The sequence below is a fragment of the Leucoraja erinacea genome, unplaced genomic scaffold (genome assembly GCF_028641065.1).
Source record: "Leucoraja erinacea ecotype New England unplaced genomic scaffold, Leri_hhj_1 Leri_175S, whole genome shotgun sequence".
NCBI classification, from domain to species: domain Eukaryota; kingdom Metazoa; phylum Chordata; class Chondrichthyes; order Rajiformes; family Rajidae; genus Leucoraja; species Leucoraja erinaceus.
In genome coordinates this window covers 46,288-69,832 of record NW_026576067.1, presented here as the reverse complement: position 1 = coordinate 69,832, position 23,545 = coordinate 46,288, and the positions used below count along the sequence as shown (strand labels likewise).

Sequence of the window (23,545 nt, the reverse complement as noted above, 5' to 3'; positions counted from 1 at the left end):
GGTTTCTGGAGCGCTAGTATGCGTGTTGTGGGTCAAAGGGACTGGCTTCCAGAGGGCTAGTATGGACATTGTGGGCTGAATGGATTCTTGGACTGGCAGCTCAGTCACTCTGGCCGGGCAGCTCAGTCACTCAGGCTGTTGTGCACTGAAGGAACTGGTTTCCAGAGGGCTAGTATGGACATTGTGGGCTGAATGGATTCTTGGGCTGGCAGCTCAGTCACTCTGGCCGGGCAGCTCAGGCACTCAGGCTGTTGTGCACTGAAGGAACTGGTTTCCAGAGGGCTAGTATGGACATTGTGGGCTGAATGGATTTTTGGACTTGCAGTTCACTAAGTCATGGGTGGTGGGCTGGCACTTCAGTCACTTACAGCTGGTGGGCTGGCATTTCACTTACTCATGGCTGGTGGGCTGGCAGCCCTGTCACTCACAGCTGGTGGTGGCGGTTCACTCAGTCACCCCTCTTCCCTTCTCCCCCCCACTCTGCTCCATGCCATTCCCCTCCCCCACACGCATTCAGTCCATCTCCCCTCAATCTCCCCCCCCATGCACTCTTAGTGGCTCTCCACACACACCACACACACGCATTCACACACACACACACACACACACACACACACACACACACACACACACACACACACACACACACACACACACACACACACACACACACACACACACACACACACACACACACACACACACACACACACACACACACACAGATACTCAGATACTCAGACACTCACGCAGACACACACTCAGACACACATACAGACACTCATACATAGAGACACAGTCAAACACTCACACACATGCAGCCACTCACACATACACACACTCATACACAGACACTCACACACTCATCCACAGACACATACACAGACACAGCAACTCATACATACGCACGCACAGACAGACGACACGCACACACACTTTAGAAGCAATAGAGATACTCTCTGCAAGCATTTTAAAACCAATAGACATTTTTTTGCAAGCTTTAGAACCAATAGAAATTTTTTGCAAGCAATTTAGAACCAAAAAAGACACATTCTGCAAGCATTGTAGAACCAAAAGAGACACTTTTTGCAAACATTTTAGAACCAATAGACATTTTTTTTTTGCAAGCATTTAGAACCAATAGACATTTTTTTGCAAGCTTTAGAACCAATAGACATTTCTTTGCAAGCTTTAGAATCAATAGACACATTTTTTTCAAGCTTTAGAACCAATAGACACTTTTTGCAAATATTTTAGAACCAACAGGCACTTTTTGCAAGCATTTTAGAACCACTAAGGGCACTCACATTTGAGTAGACATGTGTTCAGTGTTATTCACAGCTCAGAGAAACGTGACCCTCTGCCTTCCTCCATCTTGAAGAGTGAGTGAGGCACACCACTTCCTGGTTTTATAGTCCCTCCCCCCTGCCGCCAGCGGGGGCAGCAGAGAGAATGGGGAATTTTGTAAAAACATTAATATCTCTGTCATTTTTCATCGACGTGAAAAATCCTTGGCACATATGCGGCGGAGGGGGGGCTCTGAGCAAGGTGGCCAAAAATGACGGCCGTAGGTGGCGGCGTTCTCTCGGAAATCACAGCACAGACGGCCAAAAGTGGTCAAGAACAGAGATTTAGTAATATAGATATTGTTTTTAGCCGTGTACATGTGGGGGGTGGGAAACTTTAAAATCTCTTCCCTGTACGGGGGACCCAACCTTTTCCTTGTCGGGTCTCCGTTGTCGTTGGGGCCTGGCACCGTAGAGCAGCCTCGAGCCGCAACGACCTGGGAGCTCCAGTGGCGGAGCCTGCGGACTCACCATCTGGCCGGCTTCGGAGCATGGAGAGCTATGGTGGCGCGCGGCTGCGACCCGACTTCGGAGCTTTGGAGGCTCCAACCACAGTTCCGGTGGACGGTGACATCGGGAGCTCGCATGTCCCTGGTGGGAGACCGCTTTTCGGAGCTCCCGCAATGGCAACTTCCCCCGCCTGAATTGCGGGGTCGAAAACCACCCGGAGCAGGGCTTTACATCACCCAGCGCGGCGTTAACGGCCGCGGGACTTGCCAACGCCCGCCGGGGGCTTTAACATCGGGAGAAGAATGGAAAACAGGGGAGAGACAATGACTTTGCCTTCCATCACAGCGAGGAGGAGATTCACTGTGATGGATGTTTGAGTAAATTGTGTTAATTGTGTGATTTGTTTTTTTTTTCTTGTTGTATGACTGCAGGAACCAAATTTCGTTTGAACTTCATTTGAGGTTCAAATGACAATAAATGGTATTGTATTGTAAGAAGCATCAGCCAAGAACTTGCCTTTCTGTGCCATCTAACGGCTTATAATGTTCGAGCTCTTTAATGGGCCCCCTCTTATCTGCTCCACTAGAGAAAGCCTGTCTGAGAGAAGTACAAAGCCACAATATCTAGTCTCAGTAGCAAATAGCAATAGCAAATAGCCCTTTCATGCCTTGTGATTCATTTTGGCCAAAAATTTCACACAAACCAATTAGATCCCCACGGCACAAAATTTACACATCAAACTAAATTCCACAATAAAATAAATTCCACAATACCCCTCCACAAAACTCAGAGTATTTTCGATCGACAAAAGTTTACAATGATTTCAATAGTAAATCTGAAGAATCTATCGCTTTAAGTGAAACCATTGGCAGCAGAATCCTTATCAGCAAAAGAATGCTGTTATCAGAAAAATGTGGTATCCTCCTTACTACTTCAATTTTAAAGCAAAATCATACAAACTTAAACGAAAACATTCAATAAAATACTTTGACAACAGAATTAAGAGCAGAAATGTTTTGATCGCAGTCCTGAAATACCACAGACACCCCTTCCCACCTTGGCGCTGGTTTTGAGGTATTTTTACTTTAGCCGAAATCCCTTCCCTACCTTTTACATACTACAGGCTCTCAAAGTAATTTATCATCCTGACTTTCTACCTCAAAGCTGATTTTAAAGTAAATTGTCAAATTATTACTTCAGCACGAAACGTATTTCCAATTACCTCAATACTGAAATGTTCCCTCAGCTGAACCCCTTTATCAATATAACCGACCCAATACCAGTATTCTACAGACTACTGACCTCAGTCTCTTCGGGAAGCCTCTCAGCGAATTGCTGAGTATCTGGATCAGCGAATCGGAGGAAAACCGATGGAGTGAAATCACTCATTGGGAGCCCAATTCCTAGATTACCTGACATGACAACTCCACCCTTTTATCGCAAATCTGCGAGGGTCTCCTCTGAGACCCCAGACGACAGCACCCAAATGATTGCATTACATCCCGACACCAAAAATGGCAACTTTACGTTTGTCTCTTAGCAACTAGATGTTGTGCCAGAAAGTTTCATGGAACTAAGTGGAGTAACTATTGTAAAACGACTTGATTCCACACAGAGTCTTTTACTATAACTGTTTATTACATTCACTGATACACACTATGCAATAGCTGTCCGTGGTCATCACTGGAGCTAGAGAGCGAGCTAGAGGTGGGGACACTACAATTATACTGGAGACAATGGGGAGTGGTTAGTGGTGGGGAGGTCACTATGTTAAAGGAACATGCACTGATCTACAACTATAAACATTTCTTTTCTAGAGGCTGACGAGTTTGATCTCAGTGATGCTCTTGATGATGATTCCAATGTTCCAACAGGTGTGTATTATTCTGTCTTAAGTTCAAAAGTTCAAGGCGAAGAATTGGGCCATTCGGCCCATCAAGCCTACTCTGCCATTTAATCATGGCTGATCTATCGTTCCCTCTCAACCCCATTCTCCTGCCTTCTCCCCATAGCCCCTGACACCCGTACTGGTCAAGAACCTGTCATTCTCCGCCTTAAAAATATCCACTGACTTGGCCCTCCACAGCCATCCATGGCAATGAATTCCACAGATTCACCGCCCACTGACGAAACAAATTCCGCCTCATGATAATTCTGGTATTTATATCCCTTAGTCCGTTTAGTGAGATCACCGACTAGAATACTTTAAATCATCCTTTATTTCACCATGGTGACCAGGTTTCTCTGTACCTCCCTGGGAAGCTCTCCCAGTGGATCACGGAGAAACACATGTGCTCAAAGGATGTGAGTATAGGAGCAGGGAGGTTCTACTGCAGTTGTACAGGGTCTTGGAGTATTGCGTACAGTTTTGGTCTCCAAATCTGAGGAAGGACATTATTGCCATAGAGGGAGTGCAGAGAAGGTTCACCAGACAGATTCCTGGGATGTCAGGACTGTCTTATGAAGAAAGACTGGATAGACTTGGTTTATACTCTCTAGAATTTAGGAGATTGAGAGGAGATCTTATAGAAACTTACGAAATTCTTAAGGGGTTGGACAGGCTAAATGCAGGAAGATTGTTCCCGATGTTGGGGAAGTCCAGGACAAGGGGTCACAGCTTAAGGATAAGGGGGAAATCCTTTAAAACTGAGATGAGAAGAACTTTTTTCACACAGAGAGTGGTGAATCTCTGGAACTCTCTGCCACAGAGGGTAGTTGAGGCCAGTTCATTGGCTATATTTAAGAGGGAGTTAGATGTAGCCCTTGTGGCTAAGGGGATCAGCGGGTATGGAGAGAAGGCAGGTACGGGATACTGAGTTGGATGATCAGCCATGATCATATTGAATGGCGGTGCAGGCTCGAAGGGCCGAATGGCCTACTCCTGCACCTAATTTCTATGTTTCTATGTTTCTATGTTTCAAACAAAGGAATTAGCATATATATATACAATACAATATTTATTGTCATTTGAACGTCAGTGAGGCTCAAACGAAACTCTGTTTCTACAGCCATACAAACAAAAAAAAAACGATTCCAACTAGACACACAAACAATTAAATTCACACAAACATCCATCACAGTGAATCTCCTCCTCACTGTGATGGAAGGCAAAGTCTTCTCTCTCCCCTGCTCTCCATTTTTCTTCCGATGTTGAAGACCCAGGCGGGCGATGGTGAATCCCACGGCCATTTAAGGCCGCGCCGGGCGATGTACGGCCCCGCTCCGGGTCTAAGAATCACAAAGTTGGAGCCCCCGGCGGGCGCTGGAATGTCCCACGGCCATTAAAGCCGCGCCGGGCGATGCACGGCCCCGCTCCGGGTCGTTCCAACCCCGCGACACGGGCTGGAGAAGTTGCGTTGGGGGAGCTCCGGAAAGCGGTCTCCCACCGGCCTGCAGCTGGAGCCTCCGAGCTCCGGAGTCGGGCCGCAGCAGCGAGCCGCCACCGCTGCCCCACGCTCCGAGGCCGGCCAGCTCCACGATGGTAAGTCCGCTGCTCCGCGACTGGAGCCCTCAGGTCGTTCCGGCTGGAGGCCGCTCCACGGTGCTAGGCCCAAAACAACAACGGAGTTTCCCGCTCCCCCCCCCCCCAGACAAAAAAAAAGCCAGACAGGGGCCGTAGGGGCCACTGCAACTTGAGTCTTGCCGCCCGCAGATGGTCACTGTGTTAGGGTTGATACAGTGCGAGGTAACTTACATAGGGTGGTGATTCTAGGCCAATAACTGCAGTATAACATGGTTATATATGTGTGGACTATCTTTCTACCCAATTAGAATCATGCACAGCATAGTACATCTCAGCCAATTACAATAGCATTAAACATTACATAAAACTCCCATTTTCCAGGAAAAATTATCACAGCTGGAATAATGAAATTTAATGATATCAAAACAAAGAAATTAAAACTTAACTCGGAATACTTAAACCTTAGTCCTAAAGTATCTCCAATTCTACATATTCTCACATCCCCTCTCTAAAGTTAGACCCTTTAATTCTGAGGCTGTGGCCTCTGGTCCTAGACTCTCCCACTAGGGGAAACATCCTCTCCACATCCACTCTATCCAGGCTTTTCACTTGTCGGTAAGTTTCAATGAGGTCCTCCCTCCTCATCCGTCTAAACTCATTTGAATAATCTTGTTGCACAATAATATTCTCCTGGGAGAAAGGAAATCAATGCAATGCTTCTATGCAGCATAACAAGAGGCAATTCTGCCCACAAAGTCCAGACCCTGTCCTATGACTCTGCCGATTAATGCTTCTTAAAAGTATACCCAGTCCGCCTTGGCCTCCACGATCTTCCAGTTGTCAAACATTTTAACTCCTCGTCCCATTCCCACACTGACCTTTCTGTCCGAGGCCTCCTCCACTGTCAGAGTGAGGCCCAACATAAATTGGAGGAGCAGCACATCATATTTCGCTTGGGCAGCTTGCAACCCAGCAGTATGAATATTGATTTCTCAAAATTTCAAGTAACCCTGGCATTCCCTCCCCTCTCCCCCCCCCCAACCCCCCAACCCCCCCCCCCCCCCCCCCCCCCCCACCCCCCCCCCCCCCCCCCCCACCCCACCCCCCCCCCCCCCCCCCCCCCCCCCCCCCCCCCCCCCCCCCCACAAACCAGTCATCTTGCCAGTTTCACTGTTTGTATCTCTTCGTTATCACCTCCCCCACAGCCAACAATGGACCATTGTGGGTTCTGTACCTTTATCCCTCTAGTTTCCCTTTCCCCAGACTTGAAACGTCACCCATTCCTTTTTCTCCTGAGATGCTGCCTGACCAGCTAAGCTACTCCAACACTTTGTATTTAGCTCCGTAGTAAACCAGCATTTGCGGTTCCTTCCTACCCATCATGTATCCATGTCTTCCACAGATGTGGCCTGACCTGCTGAGTTGCTCCAGCACTTTGTGGGTTTTTTTTGTAAACCAGCGCCGCTGACACGGGTTCGATCCCGACTACGGGTGCTGTCTGCACGGAGTTTGTACGTTCTCCCCCAAAACCCGCGTGGGTTTTCTCTGAGATCTTCAGTTTCCTCCCACACTCCAAATCCGTACAGACTTGTAGGTTAATTGCCTTAGTATAAATGTAAATTGTCCTTCGTGTCTGTAGGGTAGCGTTAATGTGCGGGGATCGTGGGTCGGCACGGACTCGGTGGGCCGAAGGGCCTGTTTCCGCTTTGTATCTCTGAAACTAAAACTAAAAATTAAATCTTTAGTCGATGCATTGGATAACTTCAAATATAACAAGAGAGTTAGATGGAGCTCTTAAAGATAGCGGAGTCAGGGGATATGGGGAGAAGGCAGGAACGGGGTACTGATTGTGGATGATCAGCCATGATCACATTGAATGGCGGTGCTGGCTCGAAGGGCCGAATGGCCTACTGCTGCACCTATTGTCTATTGTCTATTGTCCATAACATTGTTTTTGGTAAACCAGCATCTGGAGTTCCTTGTATCTAAAATCATGATGTTCCTGGAAGTTCTATTGACTGTATAACATTTTCTTTTCAGATGATGGAGAGGGTTTTGACCTTGCTGACGCTCTGAGTGATGACCATGTTGCATCCAGGGGTACGTATCAATATCCTGTGGTTTTAGTGATGGCGTTTTGTATCCAAGTCTTGTTTCAGAATGGAGGGAACAATTCCGTCCATTGCTGGTTGTCAGAGAGGACATCCGACCTCTCAGAGACAGGCACAAAATGCTGGAGTAACTCAGCGGGTCAGGCAGCATCTCTGGAGAAAAAGAACAGGTGACTTTCTGGGTCGAGACGTTTCTTCACGCTGAGAATCAGGGGAGAGGGAGACAGAGATAAGGAAGATTAAGGAGTGAACATGAGACATCAAAGTGGATGGGGTTAAAGGAGAATGTAGAATAGCTCATTGTTAACAAGGAAGGATACAGAGTTCAAATGTAACCAGGGAGTTGCGGAGGGAACGGTCTCTGCGGAGAGCAGAAAGGGGTGGAGATGGGAAGATGTGGCTAATTGTGGGATCCCGTTGGAGGTGGGGAAAATGCCGGAGGATTATGTGCGGTATATGACGGCTGATGGGGTGAAAGGTGAGGACGAGGGGGACTCTGTCCCTGGTGCGATGGGGGCGAGGGAGAGCAATGGCAGAGCTGCAGGATATTGAGGAGACCCTAATGGGGGGCTCATCAATGATGGAAGAGGGGAACCCCCATTCCCTAAAGAATGAGGACATTTTTCACTTGGGCAGCTACCAATCCAGTGGTGTGAATGTTGACTTCTCTAACTCCAAGTAACCCTTGGTTTCCCTCTCTCTCCATCCACCCACCCATCCCCCGCACCCGCCCGTCCTTGTTCTCTGACCAGTCTGACTGTCCCCTGATTCAATTTTATTTCTGTATGCTTCGTTGTCAACTTCCCCGAGCTAACAATGATCCATTCGACATGTTCCTTGATCCCCATCCCCTTTGATGTTTCTTGCTCACACCTTACCCTTCCTCATCTCTGTCCCCTGAAGAAGGGTCTCCAATCCGAAAGCAATAGTCACCCATTCTTCTATCGAGAGACGCTGCCTGTCCCGCTGAGTTACTCCAGCATTTTGTGTCTATCTTCGGTGTAAACCAGCATCTGCAGTTCCTTTCTGTACCTCCCGTCTACCTCAATGGAGACATTACAGCTGTCTTTAATAGTTGTCAGAGGTTATGTGGAGAAGGCAGGAGAACGGGGATAGGAGGGAGAGATAGATCAGCCATGATTGAATGGCGGAGAAGACTTGATGGGCCGAATGGCCGAATTCTGCTCCTATGACTTAAGAACCTTATGACCTTTAATCAGACATAGAAACATAGAAAATAGTTGCAGGAGTAGGCCATTCGGCCCTTCGAGCCTGCACCGCCATTCAATATGATCATGGCTGATCATCCGACTCGGTATCCTGTACCTGCCTTCTCTCCATACCCCCTGATCCCCTTAGCCACAAGGGCCACATCTAACTCCCTCTTAAATATAGCCAATGAACTGTGGCCTCAACTACCTTCTGCGGCAGAGAATTCCAGAGATTCACCACTCTCTGTGTGAAAAATGTTTTTCTCATCTCGGTCCTAAAAGATTTCCCCCTTGTGACCCCTTGTTCTGGACTTCCCTAACATCGGGAACAATCTTCCTGCATCTAGCCTGTCCAACCCCTTAAGAATTTTGTACGTTTCTATAAGATCTCCCCTCAATCTTCTAAATTCTAGCGAGTACAAGCCGAGTCTATCCAGTCTTTCTTCATATGAAAGTCCTGACTTTATTGGACTTGAATGTTATATCTTCCAGTAAATGTTAAACCCTTTATCTGTTATCTGTGCGCTGTTGGCAACTTAATTACATTCATGTATAGTCTTTTCGCTAACTGGATAGCGCGCAAACAAAACATTTCCCCGTACACTAAACTAATCCTTACCGCTCCAAATGTCTTTTAAATGCTGTTATAGTACCTACATAAACTACCTCCACTGGCAGCCCATTCCATGTACCGACCACCATCTGTGTGGAAAATGTTGCCTCTCAGGTTCCTATTAAATCTTTCCTCGGTTCCTGGTTCTTGATTCCACTACTCCAGGTACTACGCTTCACCTCCCCCCTCGACTCCATTCAAGGACCCAAGCAGTCGTTCCAGGTGCGACAGAGGTTCACCTGCATCTCCTCCAACCTCGTCTATTGCATCCGCTGCTCTAGGTGTCAGCTGATCTACATCGGTGAGACCAAGTGCAGGCTTGGCGATCGTTTCGCCGAACACCTCCGCTCGGTCCGCATTAACCAACCTGACCTCCCGGTGGCTCAGCACTTCAACTCCCCCTCCCATTCCGTATCCGATCTCTCTGTCCTGGGCCTCCTCCACGGCCAGAGTGAGCAACACCGGGAATTGGAGGAACAGCACCTCATATTCCGCTTGGGCAGTCTGCACCCTAGTGGCATGAACATTGAATTCTCCCAATTCTGTTAACCCTTGCAGTCTCCTCCCCTTCCCAGCTCTCCCTCAGCCCTTGGGCTCCTCCTTCTCCTCCTTTTTCCTTTCTTCTACCCCCCACCCCATCAGTCTGAAGAAGGGTTTCGGCCCGAAAAGTTGCCTATTTCCTTCGCTCCATAGATGCTGCTGCACCCGCTGAGTTTCTCCAGCATTTTTGTGTACCTTCGATTTTCCATCATCTGCAGTTCCTTCTTGAACACTCTTGGTAAAAGATTGTGTGCATTTACCCGAAGGTAGACACAAAATGTTGGAATAACTCAGCGGGTGAGGCAGCATCTCATTCCAAAATGTCGCCCACTCCTTCTCTCCATAGGTGCTGCCTCACCCGCTGAGTTACATCCAGCATTTTGTGTCTACCTTTGATTTAAACCGGCATCTACAGTTCTCTCTTACACAGTGTGCATTCATCCTATCTGTTGCCCTCGTGGGTTTCACACACAAGCTCGCTCTTTGGGTTTGATGACTTGGTTAAGCCACAATCTCCAGAACTGGCCGACAGGTAAAGACCAATTGTTGCAACGAGACTACCTTAAATTGGGAACCAAATTGGCCCTGGGGCCACTGCGTATAATTACGAGCTTCCGTTAGTGACGGTCACCATTTATCTTTCAGATGATAATGTTGAATTTGATCTTAACGATGCTCTACAAGATGATGCCACCCAGTCCCGAGGTACGTGTTGGTGAGGAATATCTTTGTAATTAGGATGTAATTTGCAATTCAATACTACCCTTTTAAGTAGCTGCCAAATCTCCAAGAAAGCAACTTAAACATTTGATGGAGAGCTTACTCCATAAGGAAGGAGGGGGGGGGGGGGGGGGGGGGGGAGATGTGCTTGCTTGTCAGCGAGATGTGTTCCAGATAGAGACTTGCTGTCAAAAGACCCCATTTAGCTCAGAAAAATTTTAACGACCAGGCCAGGTCAAATACGATAGGGCGATCAGCCTCACATTTTCATAAAACGTACCACAGAGGAACAGGCCCCTTGCCAAGACCAACTCTGATCTGCCTGCACAGGCTTGGGTAAAGTGGATGTGGAGAGGATGTTTCCACTAGTGGGAGAGTCCAGGGCTAGAGGTCATAGCCTCAGAATTAAAGGACTTTCTTTCAGGAAGGAGATGAGGAGAAATTTCTTTAGTTAGAGGGTGGTGAATCTGTGGAATTCTTTGAGGAAGAAGATTGGACTTTATCGCCTTCCATCACAGTGAGGAACGTGGGGAATCCACTGTGGTGGATGTTTATTTTAACTTTTATGTAGTTGTGTGTCTTGTTGCTTTTTTTAGTATGGCTGTACAGTAATTCAAATATCACTGTACCTTAATTTGATGATCAGCCATGATCACTTTGAATGGCGGTGCATGCTCGAAGGGCCGAATGGCCTACTCCTGCACCTATTTTGTATGTTTCTATGTACACGTGACAATAAACTGTCCTTTGAACCTTTAAACTGATCCCTTTTCCAAATTTGGGAAGTAGGGAAGTGAAAGCACTGTGCAGTTTAAATATGTCGTAAGGAACTGCAGATGCTGGTTTACACTGAAGATAGACGCAAAATGCTGGAGTAACTCAGCGGGACAGGCAGCATCTCTGGAGGGAAGGAATGGGTGACGTTTCGGGTCGAGACCCTTCTTCAGTCAGGGGAGATGGAACCTAGAGATATGGAAGGGTACAAATGGCATGTCATGTGTGAAAAGGACAGATCAAAGCAGAGGATGATCAAGGAAATGTACACAACGTCACCCATTCCTTCTCTCCAGAGATTCTGCCTGTCCCGCTGAGTTACTCCAGTATCTTGTGTCTATCTTCGGTTTAAACCAGCATCTGCAGTTCCTTCCTACACAATGCTTTATTGTTGGCTGAGGGGAGGTTTAAATAGTTGCTCCAAGTCCTTATGGTGAAACTTTTGTTCCCCATCAGCCATGATCATGTTGAATGGCAGTGCAGGCTCGAAGGGCCGAATGGCCTACTGCTGCACCTATTTTCTATGTTTCTATGTTTTTGACATTAGATGCTGCCAAGAGCAAGTTTAGCTGGAACTGATCCAACCCATAGATTGCAGCTGGCCAATATTAGATATTAACTTTCAAAAGTGAAATCTTTAACTAGGTCTCTTTGTAGATAAATGTCATTGGAGAATGTCATTGGAGAATGTTTTGGACTAATTTATTAATGTTTCCTTTCCAGACCCTGACGGATTTGATCTTGGGGCCGCGTTGAATGACCATTCTGTTAAGAAAACAGGTGCGTGCTGTATTTTATATGAATAATATCGTGACCACATTGTGGAAGGAAGATCAATAACTAGACTAAGTGGGACCCGTTTGTAGATTAACCCTTATTAATTCATGCCATTTATAACTGTAATGAGTGGAGTCAAACACATATCAGGATACAACACTTTTATTAAATGTACTTAAGGTCCTGTCCCACTTATGCGACCTTGGCTCACAAATTACGCAACCTCGTGATCGCTTGAGGTGTACGGGCACCGTATGGCCGCGCGGGGCCGGTCCCACTTAGAAGCGCGGAGTTGTGCAGGGACGATCGCTACATCGCGCGGGGCTCCGAAATTCTGGCAGTGGCCGAAATCTTCGCTCGCCAACGGCCTGTCGGCACGGAGGCGCATTGATGGCGTACGCAGCGTCTTAACGGCGTACGCCTAGCGTGTGGTGTTGCGCGATGATATTACTGCCCGGCATGGCGTTGCGTGATGAAGTCACCGCCCGACACTGTGTGACGCCCAAATTCAGCCGGCCCACTGATTGGTAAGCGTGACGCAAACGACGTCACACACGAACTTAGGGCGAACTCCGCGTGAACTCCGCTTCCGTTGGTTCGCGCCAAACGCACGCAATCGCATGCAAGTGGGACAGGCCCTTTACATAATCAGTCTGCAGGACATTACAGTTAGTAGCAGCTACTCATACTGAATGGTGCAGGCAAACTCTTGCTAATATAAAACGCAAGTTGGGCGGAGCAACTACTAACGAGCACTACAATTGGCTGGTAGGAAATAACCAATCTACATCTTTCCTTGTAGAAACTAAAATAAAACATCGGGACATAGGAACATGGAAGCAATATAGGTAGCGGAACGTGGAATAACACATATGGGGAAGGTTATATAGTTGCACAAAATCACTGTATCTAATGGGTGGCCTACTAACCCGTCCGGCACGTGTGTGGTACGACTACGCTTCACCTCCTTTCACCGGAGAAGATACCAGGGAGGGAACGGGAGGCGTGACTGGCAACCCGACGGGGCGGGGAGGTGGTGAGATAGGCGAGCCAGGCGCCGAATGCCATGGGGAGGCCGCGGTGGAAACGTTCGCTGATAGTGGAGCAGCAGGACCGGCAGTGGGAGGGTATACAAAACCCGAGACATCTGGATACGGAGTTGCAGGACGTTGATCCTTCACTGGAAGGATATGTTGACGGTTGAGTCTGTAAATGGCCCCCGTCCGCTTCAACCAGATAAGAGCGCGGTTCTTTAGCAGGGCCGTAGATCCAGTGACCCAGCCCTTGTTGGTCTGGAGACGAACCACCAGTCCACTGGTGAGAGATTTAAGTGGTTTACTGGATTTGTCAAAAAAAAAAAACGTTTCTGAGTATCGCGTTTGGATTGTAGTTGTTTCTGGACCGCGGACGGAGAACGAACTTGTGGCCGCAAAAGCTGCTGGGACACAGGCAGGGGAGCACGAGTTTGGCGAGATATCAGTCGCTGGGCTGGGGAACTCCAGAATGGGATCCCTTGCAATGTTCCTTAAGTTGAGCAGGTCTAGGTAGACGTCCGATTTTGCAAAGTATGAACGCTCCATCAGTTGTCGGCTGGTTTGGCGAGTCTGTTGGACTGCGGGAACTAAGGGCTGCTGCCGATATGTTGGAAGTTCCATCGTTTTGCAAAGTTCTTGGAAGACTGGCTGGTGAACTGTCTGCTGTTGTCGGACAGAAGACGTGCAGGGGAGCCTTCGTGCACGGAGAAGTGACGCTGCAACTTGCCGACAACCACTTCAGGTGCAACGGTTTGGAGTAGATCGATGTTAAACCAGCCCGAATAAGAATCAACAAGAACCAGATGGTGTTTCCCATGCCATTCGAATATATCGGTGGCTAACGTGGACCACAGTAGAGGGGGAACGGGGTGCGGCAGTAAGGGCAGCCTCTGCTGGTGTGGCGTCAGGCGTTTGCAGAAGGCGCAGACTTCAGTTTTGTCACGTATGTACTTTGTCATACCAGGCCGGTAAAACATGCTCTGTGCCCATTGTAAGGTTGCCCCCACGCCGGGGTTGCCCCTGTGGACGGCGTTAAAGTACTCGTCCCAGAGGACCGCTGTGACCACTGCCTTGTGTCCCTTAACTATAATCCCATCCTGTAACACCAGTTCACAGAAACATAGAAACTAGGTGCAGGAGTAGGCCATTCGGCCCTTCGAGCCTGCACCATTCAATATGATCATGGCTGATCATCCAACTCAGTATCCTGTACCTGCCTTCTCTCCATACCACCTGCAATTTTGCTATCTATCTATCTATCTATCTATCTATCTATCTATCTATCTATCTATCTATCTATCTATCTATCTATCTATCTATCTATCTATCTATCTATCTATCTATCTATCTATCTATCTATCTATCTATCTATCTATCTATCTATCTATCTATCTATCTATCTATCTATCTATCTATCTATCTATCTATCTATCTATCTATCTATCCCTATAGCCACAAGGGCCACATCTAACTCCCTCTTAAATATAGCTAATGAACTGACCTCAACTACCTTCTGTGGCAGAGAATTCCAGAGATTCACCACTCTCTGTGTGAAAAATGTTTTTCGCATCTCGGTCCTAAAAGATTTCCCCCTTTTCCTTAAACTGTGACCCCTTGTTCTGGGACTTGTTCTCCAACATCGGGAACAATCTTCCTGCATCTAGCCTGTCCAACCACTTAAGAATTTTGTAAGTTTCTATAAGATCCCCCCTCAATCTTCTAAATTCTAGCGAGTACAAGCAGAGTCTATCCAGTCTTTCTTCATATGAAAGTCCTGACATCCCAGGAATCAGTCTGGTGAACCTTCTCTGTACTCCCTCTATGGCAAGAATGTCTTTCCTCAGATTAGGACGATCAGATCAGATAAAGTTCTTGAATTTTGTGCAGGCAAAAACCACTGCGAACAATTCTTTTTCGATCTGGGCGTAAAATTGTTCTGTGTCAGTTAGTGTACGAGAGGTTTAAGAAACAGGCTTACAATGGCCGTCGGCAGTGGTTTGCAGGTAAGCAGCGCCGAGTCTGTACAGGGACGCATCGCAGGTGAGCGTTACTGGTATCTCCAAAGCGAATTCGGCGAGAGTAGGTGCGCTACCCAGCTGCAACTTGAGAGTGTCGAAGGCTCTCTGGTGCTGCAGATACCAGAACCATGCAGCCTCTTTTGTGTGTCAGTTCCCGCAGGGGTGCAGATATGTCCCTGAGGTTGGGAATAAATTTCCCCAGGTAGTTGACCATTCCAAGGAACCTTTGTAGACTCGCAACGTCAGTAGGAGCCGGCATCTCGTTGATAGCTGCAGTTTTAGACGGGTCTGGTCTGAGACCATCACTTGCGAAAACATGTCCGACGCATGTAACTTCCGGGACTCGAAACTTGGACTTCAGGGGATTGAGTTTGAACTGAATGTCTTTAGCATGGTCTAGTACTTTCTTCAGATTAGCGGCATTTTAAGCCAGGTCGCGTCCATGGACGTGAGTGTCATCAACAATGATGGCGCACGGATACTCAGCAAACAATTGTTCAATCGTGCGTGGGAAAACTTGTTGCGTTCTGCAGCCGGGGGAAGGGGGGCGGCTTCAGGCGGGGGCTGTCGAGGGCTAATAGGGCGAGCGTCTTGCAACCTGGGGAAGGAGACGGCTTCAGACGGTGGCCAGTGGGGGGGGGGGTTCTGGAGGGCTAGTATGCCTGTTGTGGACCGAAGGGATTGGTTTCCAGAGGGCTAGTATGGACATTGTGGGCCGAATGGATTCTTGGGCTGGTCCTGCAGCTGGGGATGGGGAGGCTTTGGGTGGGGGCCGGAGGGAGAGTTCTGTGAGCCCCGCCAGCGCCCGGCCTCCTCAATCACCGCCGCTCTCACTCCTCACTTCCCCAGGATCTTATGTTTGCAGCAATCAGGCAGGCTCCACGCTCTGGGCCACCTCCGCACACCGGGCAGCTTCTGGACTCACAGTTCACTGAATCATGGCTTACGGACTCACAGTTCACTCACTCACAGCTTCTGGACTCGACTATCACTCACAGCTTGCGGGTATCAGGGCTTCCGGGCTTCCAGGCTGACTAACTCATGCCCGGCCTCTGGGGCTTTATACTCCCCGCCCCGGTGATTGACAGCGGGTGCCAGAAGGGGCGTCACCTTCACGCTGACTGACAGGCGAGAAGACCAATCTGCTGATCTCACGATTTTTAAACCTTCATAACTTTTGTAAATTTTCACCGATTGGAACAAAACTTGGTGCGCTTGGAGCAGAGGAGAACGGTGAGGAAGGCGGCGAAAAACCTCGCGGTATAGGATAGTTTTTTTGCGCAAATTTAAAAACACCGCCTACCGGAAGAGGATAAGATGAGAGTTGTAGTAATAATATAGATTTGGTGCAGGGGGCTGTCGATATGCTGCCTTACAGCTCTGGAGACCCAAGTTTGATCCTACCCTCAGTTGCTATCTGTGTGAAGTTTGTACGTTCTCCCTGTGACCAGATGGACTTCCTCCAGTTGGTCTGGTTTCCTCCCACAACTCGTAGACATGTGAGTTTGCAGAAATATAGAATATAAGTGCAGGAGCCGGCCATTCGGCCCTTCGAGCCAGCACCGCCATTCAATATGATCATGGCTGATCATCCAAAATCATAGAAACATAGAAATTAGGTGCAGGAGTAGGACATTCGGCCCTTCGAGCCTGCACCGTCATTCAATATGATCATGGCTGATCATCCAACTCAGTATCCCGTACCTGCCTTCTCTCCATACCCTCTGATCCCCTTAGCCGCAAGGGCCACATCTAACTCCCTCTTAAATATAGCCAATGAACTGGCCTCGACTACCCTCTGCGGCAGAGAGTTCCAGAGATTCACCACTCTCTGTGTGAACAAAGTTCTTCTCATCTCGGTTTTAAAGGATTTCCCCCTTATCCTTAAGCTGTGACCCCTTGTCCTGGACTTCCCCAACATCGGGAGCAATCTTCCTGCATCTAGCCTGTCCAACCCCTTAAGAAGTTTGTAAGTTTCTATAAGATCCCCTCTCAATCTCCTAAATTCTAGAGAGTATAAACCAAGTCTATCCAGTCTTTCTTCATAAGACAGTCCTGACATCCCAGGAATCAGTTTGGTGAACCTTCTCTATGGCAAATCAGTGCTTTCTCCCCATATCCCTTGACTCTGTTAGCCCTTAGAGCTTTATCTAACTCTCTCTTGAAAACACCCTGTGAATTGGCCTCCACTGCCTTCTGTGGCAGAGAATTCCACAGATTCACAGCCCTCTTGTAGGTTAATTGGCCTGGGTAAAATTGCCCCTAGTGTGTAGGGAGTGGATGAGAAAGTGGGATAACATAGACTAAGTCCTTGAGGTATTGATTGCCAGCTGTACAAACCTTCTGACTTTGTGGTTTCGGTGGAAGTGAGTATAATTGGAATCCATTCTCCTTGTGTGAACTTTTTCCGAAGACTGGATATTAATTTTCACATTTTCCACTCTGGTCCTAAACTAACTGCTGATTGTGTAGGATACTTAACAATCAAAGATAATGGTGACCCACCAACTGTTCAAACCAAAGTACGACTTAGGGTGTGATTTTAAGATTAGGTATCTTCATTTATTCTCATTTTAGCTTCTTCCTTTTAATGCCGCAGGTGGAGATTTTGACGACTCAGACCTTCTACATGTGGTGAATGGTGACTATAAACCTGATAAGACCGTCTCGAAAGGTAAACCTTTATACCGGTACCTTTTTATGCGCATGCAAGTAACTTTCTTATGCCCCTGTCCCACTTCGGATATCTGAACGGAAACCTCTGGAGACTTTGCGCCCCACCCAAGGTTTCCGTGCGGTTCCCGGAGGTTTTTGTCAGTCCCCCTACCTGCTTCCACTACCTGCAACCTCCGGCAACCACCTGCAACCTCCGGGAACCGCACGGAAACCTTGGGTGGGGCGCAAAGTCTCCAGAGGTTTCCGTCCAGGTTTCCTAAGTGGGACAGGGGCATAAGGAACCATGTAGTCTATTCATGCTTTTCTTATACACGTAAGACCACAGGTTGTGAGGGATACGGGCGTGGTGGCACAGCTGTAGAGTTGCTGCCTTACAGCGCCAGAGACCCAGGTTCGATCCTGACCACGGCTGCCGTCTGTACGGAGTTTGTACGTTTTCTCCCCGTTGCCTGCGTGGGTTTTCCCGAGATCTTCTGTTTCCTCCCACACTCCAGGTTTGTAGGTTAATTGGCTTGGTATAAATGCAAATCGTCCCTAGTGTGTGTCAGGCAATGAGCGGGGATCGCTGGTCGGCGCGGACTCGGTGGGCCTAAGGGCTTGTTTCCGCGCTGCATCTCTAAACTAAACTAAATCAGGTCAATGCTGGTCCCCCAAGAGAGTCCCCTTCACCCATCTTAGTTCCCATTATCTCTGCAGCAATCTTTCTTTCAGGCAGATCCGTCAACTGCCCTTTGATCTTTTTTTAAGCATTGACTTACACAAGTATAACAGATGTTGCAGTTTGCTTAATTCCGCCTAATTACTAGTTGTGAAGTTCTCAAATGAGACCATCTGGATAAATGGAAGAGCTCGCCCCCAATTAACTTTGAACAGTACAGCACAGGAACTGCCTCTCCACCCTCTATGTAGGTGACGAACATGTAGCCAAATGAATCTCCACCGCCTGCACGTGATCCACTTCCGTCCTTTGCCTACATTTCCATATGTCTATCTGACAGCCTTGTAAATAACCACTTGTTGATGAGCCAGCTTCCTTTCATTTAGATCTTAAATTTAGATTTCGTTTCACCTAGAGCACGGTGGTGCAGCAGTAGAGTTGCTGCCTTACAGCGCCGGAGACCCGGGTTCGATCCTGACTACGGGTGCTTGTCCTGTAGGGAGTTTGTACGTTCTCCCCGGGTTTTCTCCAGGATCTCCGGTTTCCTCCCACGCTCCAAAGACGTATAAGGGGGAAATCCTTTAAAACTGAGATGAGGGGGGATCTTATAGAAACTTACAAAATTCTTAAGGGGTTGGACAGGCTAAATGCAGGAAGATTGTTCCCGATGTTGGGGAAGTCTAGAACAAGGGGTCACAGCTTAAGGATAAGGGGGAAATCCTTTAAAAACCGAGATGAGAAGAACTTTTTTCACACAGAGAGTGGTGAATCTCTGGAACTCTCTGCCACAGAGGGTAGTTGAGGCCAGTTCATTGGCTATATTTAAGAGGGAGTTAGATGTGGCCCTTGTGGCTAAAGGGATCAGGGGGTATGGAGAGAAGGCAGGTACGGGATACTGAGTTGGATGATCAGCCATGATCATATTGAATGGCGGTGCAGGCTCGAAGGGCCGAATGGGCTACTCCTGCACCTATTTTCTATGTTTCTATGTTTCTATGTACCAGTTTGTTGTTTAATTGGCTTGGTATAAATGTAAGTTGCCCCTAGTGCGTGTCGGACAGTGTTAGTGTGCGGGGGAATCACTGGTCAGCGCAGACCCGGTGGGCTGAAGGGCTGTATCCAAACTAAACTGGTGGCCTGGCACGACCCCTCCACGACCTAACATTCCGGTTCCGTTGGACTCCTCGCGGGAACCGTGACCTCTGCTGGTGCGGCCAAACAAGTAACCCAGAAAGACTCTGAATCCACAGGTGCCAGGGAATCAACGTACTTTAGACATGGACAAGAAGTGTAGATAGTATTTTGATAATTATTTCTATCAGTTGCACGTTTAAGGGCCTGTCCCACTTGGCGATTTTTTCGGCGTTAACGACTGACGTATGAGGGTGGCGGAAAGATTTTGATCGTTTCAAAATCCAGCGGCTACAAAAAATACGTCAGTTGTTAACGCCGCGGCTTTTTCGGTGAACTGATAAGTCGGTCAATGATGCCGACAGTCGCCGAAAAAATCGCCAAGTGGGACAGCCCCTTTAGAACCCTCTATCGTGTTTTTATTACTATTAATGTTTGTCCAGCATATTTTGTTTTGCATTTTTTAAGATGGTTTTCGACCAATTTATAATCGGACTACCTTTTATGGGACTTTACTAGACTTTATCTTGCACTAAATGTTATACACTTTATCATGTATCTGTGCATCGCGGATGGCTCGATTGTAATCATGTGTTGTCTTTCCGCTGACTGGTTAGCACATAACTACTGTTTTCACTGCACCTCGGTACACGTGACACTAATAAACGGGACTAAATTGAAATTTATTTTTTATAATTGCTTAAAGGTAAGTTGGCTTGTTTTAAAATCCTCCCAGGTCAGGACCCTGCTGGCACGAGTGACCAGATCAGCGACTTTCTGATGACCCTACTAGGAGGCACATCAGAGCATTTTCAGAAGATTTGCTTCAAGTTGATGGGTGAGGCTGTTTGGCCTGTTTACAGAGATCCACTTGGTGGTTGGAGACTGGGGGCGAGAGAGAAGGGTCTGGGGGCGAGATCGGGTCTGGGGGTGACTGGGGAGGCACATCAGCGCAGCGGTAGAGTTGCTGCCTCACAGCGCCAGAGACCAAGCTTGAACCTGACTATGGGTGCTGCCTCTGTGGAGTTTGTACGTACCCCCCCCCCCCCCTCCACGTGACCACGTGGGTTTCCTCCGGGTGCTCCGGTTTCCTCTCACATTCCAAAGACGTACAGGTTAGTAGGCTAATCGGCTTCTGTTAATTGGAAATTGTGTTAATCGTAAACACAATGGCTCGTTGGTGTAGGGGTATGACTTTTGCTTGGGGTGCGAGAGGTCCCGGGTTCAAATCCCAGCCGAGCCCACAGTCTGAAGAAGGGTCTCGACCCGAAACGTCACCCATTCCTTCTCTCCAGAGATGCTGCCTGTCCCGCTGAGTTACTCCAGCATTTTGCAGACCTACTTGTGACTACTGTCTTGCCTTACTTATTATATATTTCTGTTTGTGTTATTAGAAATGTTGAAAGATCTGTATAACACGCCACAGGAGCAGTGAGAAGATATTCAGGGTATGTAGAGTTTTATTGCTTTTCTCTGTCACCGACTATCTGTTTGGAATAAATAATGAGAGGGATGGAAATGGTTTAGGTTCAAGTATATTATTGTTCACGCTCTCCCTGCCTCAAGGGTGGCGCAGCAATAGAGTTACTGCCTAAAGGGCCTGTCCCACCAGCATGCCACTGCATGCGGCAAGCGTGAATTAACATGGTCGCCGGAGCCGTATGGAGTTGTGCGGAGCTGGTCCCAACATCGCGCGGGGCTCCGAAAAACTGACACTGTCCAAAAATTCTGCGCAGGCCCGCAGCCGCATTGAGGCCGTACACAGCGCCTCGACGCCATACGCACCGTCTTGGCGCCGTGCGCAGCATCTTGACGTCGTACGTCTAGCGTGAACTTCCCGCGGACTTCGCTCGAACTTCATGTCAACTCCTACGGGATCACTCTACTCCGCGCGGCCCCCACGTCCGGTTTGGTTGCGCTTGCCGCATGCAGTCACATGCTCGTGGGACAGGCCCTTTACAGTGCTAGAGAACCTGGTTCGATCCTGACTAGAGTGCTGCCTGTACGGAGTTTGCACGCTCTCCCCGTGACCTGCATGGCTTTTCTCTGGAATCACTGATTTCCTCCCACAATCCAAATACGTACAGCTTTGTGGGTGAATTGGCTTCGATAACATTGTAAAATCATCCCTAGAGTGTAGGATAGAGCCAGTGTACAGGGGGATCGCTGGTCGGCACGGACTCAGTGGGCCGAATGGCCTGTTTCTCCACTGTATCTCTAAAACTAAATACTAAAGATGGGTTTCACTTTGGGTGTCTGGTTTCCCCCCTCATAAGGCATAAGGGGGAAACATTTATTGCAATCTGAGGGGTGACATTTTCATGCAAAGGGTGGTGGGTGTATGGAACAATCTGCTGGAGGAAGTAGTTGAGACAGAGACTAACCTAACGTTTAAGAAGCAATTCGACAGGTATATGGATAGTGCTGGCTTGGAGGGATATGGGCCAAATGCAGGCAGGTGGGACGGGCACAGATCATAACTGATAGGAGTAGAATTAGGCCATTCGGCCCATCAAGTCTACTCCGCCATTCAATCATGGCTGATCTATCTCTCCCTCCTAACCACATTCTCCTGTCTTCTCCCCAGAACCTCTGACACCCGTACTAATCATGATGGGACATGTTGGTCGGTGTGGGCAGGTTGGACCGATGGGGCGTGTTTCCACACTGTACGACTCAATAAAACTCTGTTGTGATGTGTACTGTTGCCCGGAGCTACACATGTCAAATTAATCTACTTGTCTGTGGCGTATTCTTAATCCTAGCATTCATCCACCCAACCTTCAATCAACGCACCTGTTGGAAGGAACAAACTGTTCATCGGAGACAGGATACACATGGCTGTGGTCCAACATCAGATTTCTTGGGTTCAGCTTCAGTTTTCAGATATGTTCACTGTAATTCAGATGTGATTTTGTTTTTGTTTTTTTTTCATCTGCGCTGGTTTTTGGACACCTGGCTTACTTATGATGGGGTGTAATTTTGTGTTTCTTGACGTCTATTTGAAACGTCAACTCATGGTTTAATTGCCAGAACGTTTGCTTCGGTGCACTACTGAATTGAGATTTCACTGGTACTGTCCTCTTGAGACAAGTGTAAATATCGATGATTTCTTGGAAATCCTTCGTCAATGTTAAATTTGTAGCACAAGGAGTGTGATACATCTTGGTTGAACATTATTGGTTATGCATTGATGAAATGTTGATGAAATGTAATTAACGTGTGGACTGGTCATAAGGTCATGGGATAGGAGTGGAATTAGGCCATTCAGCCCATCAAGTCTACGCCTTTCAATCATGGCTGATCTATCTCTCCCTCCTAACCCTTTGCCTTCTCCCCATAACCTCATAACAAATCAAGAATCTATCTATCTCTGCATTAAAAATATCAACTGACTTGGCCTCCACTGCAAAGAATTCCACACATACACCACGGAGGATGACAGACTAAATACATTTCTCCTCATCTCCTTCCAAAAAGAATGTCCTTTAATTCTGAGGCTATGTCCTCTGGTCCTAGACTCTCCCACTAGTGGAAACATCCTCTCCACATCCACTCTGTCCAAGCCTTTCACTATTGTGTTCGTTCTAATGAGGTCCCCCTTCATTCTTCTGAACTCCAGCGAGTACAGGCCACAATACACAATACACAATACAATACAATTTATTTGTCATTGTGGTTCAAACGAAATGTTGTTTCTGCAGTCATACACACAAAAAAGAACCAAGACACAACATAATTTACACAAACATCCATCACAGCGCATCTGCTCCTCGCTGTGATGGGAGGCAAAGACTTATCTCTCCCCTGCACTCCCCATTCCCCTCCAGAGTCAAAGCCCCCGGCGGGCGATGGCAATTGTCCCGCGGCCATTAACACCGCACCGGGTGATGCAAGGCCACACTCCGGGTCTTGTTGTTGGAGCCCCCGGCGGGCGCTAGCAAAGTCCCGCAGCCGTTCCAAGCCGTTCGGGGCGGTGATGTCAGGCCCCGCTCCAGGCACTCTTCAACCCCGCAACTCGGG

General features: G+C 48.0%; 1 protein-coding gene across 3 annotated transcripts in view; it reads left to right on the top strand.

Annotated features, from left to right (window-relative positions):
- LOC129716154 (CD99 antigen-like protein 2) overlaps positions 1-23,184 on the top strand; it is a 48,479-nt gene extending 25,295 nt beyond the window's left edge. For 2 of the 3 annotated variants that reach the window (XM_055666032.1, XM_055666030.1), the window contains 8 exons: positions 3,614-3,670; positions 7,300-7,359; positions 10,380-10,439; positions 11,952-12,008; positions 17,657-17,731; positions 20,259-20,360; positions 20,917-20,970; positions 22,288-23,184. In XM_055666032.1, coding sequence (XP_055522007.1) covers positions 3,614-3,670; positions 7,300-7,359; positions 10,380-10,439; positions 11,952-12,008; positions 17,657-17,731; positions 20,259-20,360; positions 20,917-20,957 — 452 coding nt within the window. In that variant the 3' untranslated portion in view covers positions 20,958-20,970; positions 22,288-23,184. Of the gene's footprint in view, positions 1-3,613; positions 3,671-7,299; positions 7,360-10,379; positions 10,440-11,951; positions 12,009-17,656; positions 17,732-20,258; positions 20,361-20,916; positions 20,971-22,109; positions 22,258-22,287 lie in introns of those variants that run through there. The other variant, XM_055666031.1, reaches the window with a different exon arrangement.
- The last annotated feature ends 361 nt before the right edge of the window (positions 23,185-23,545 follow it).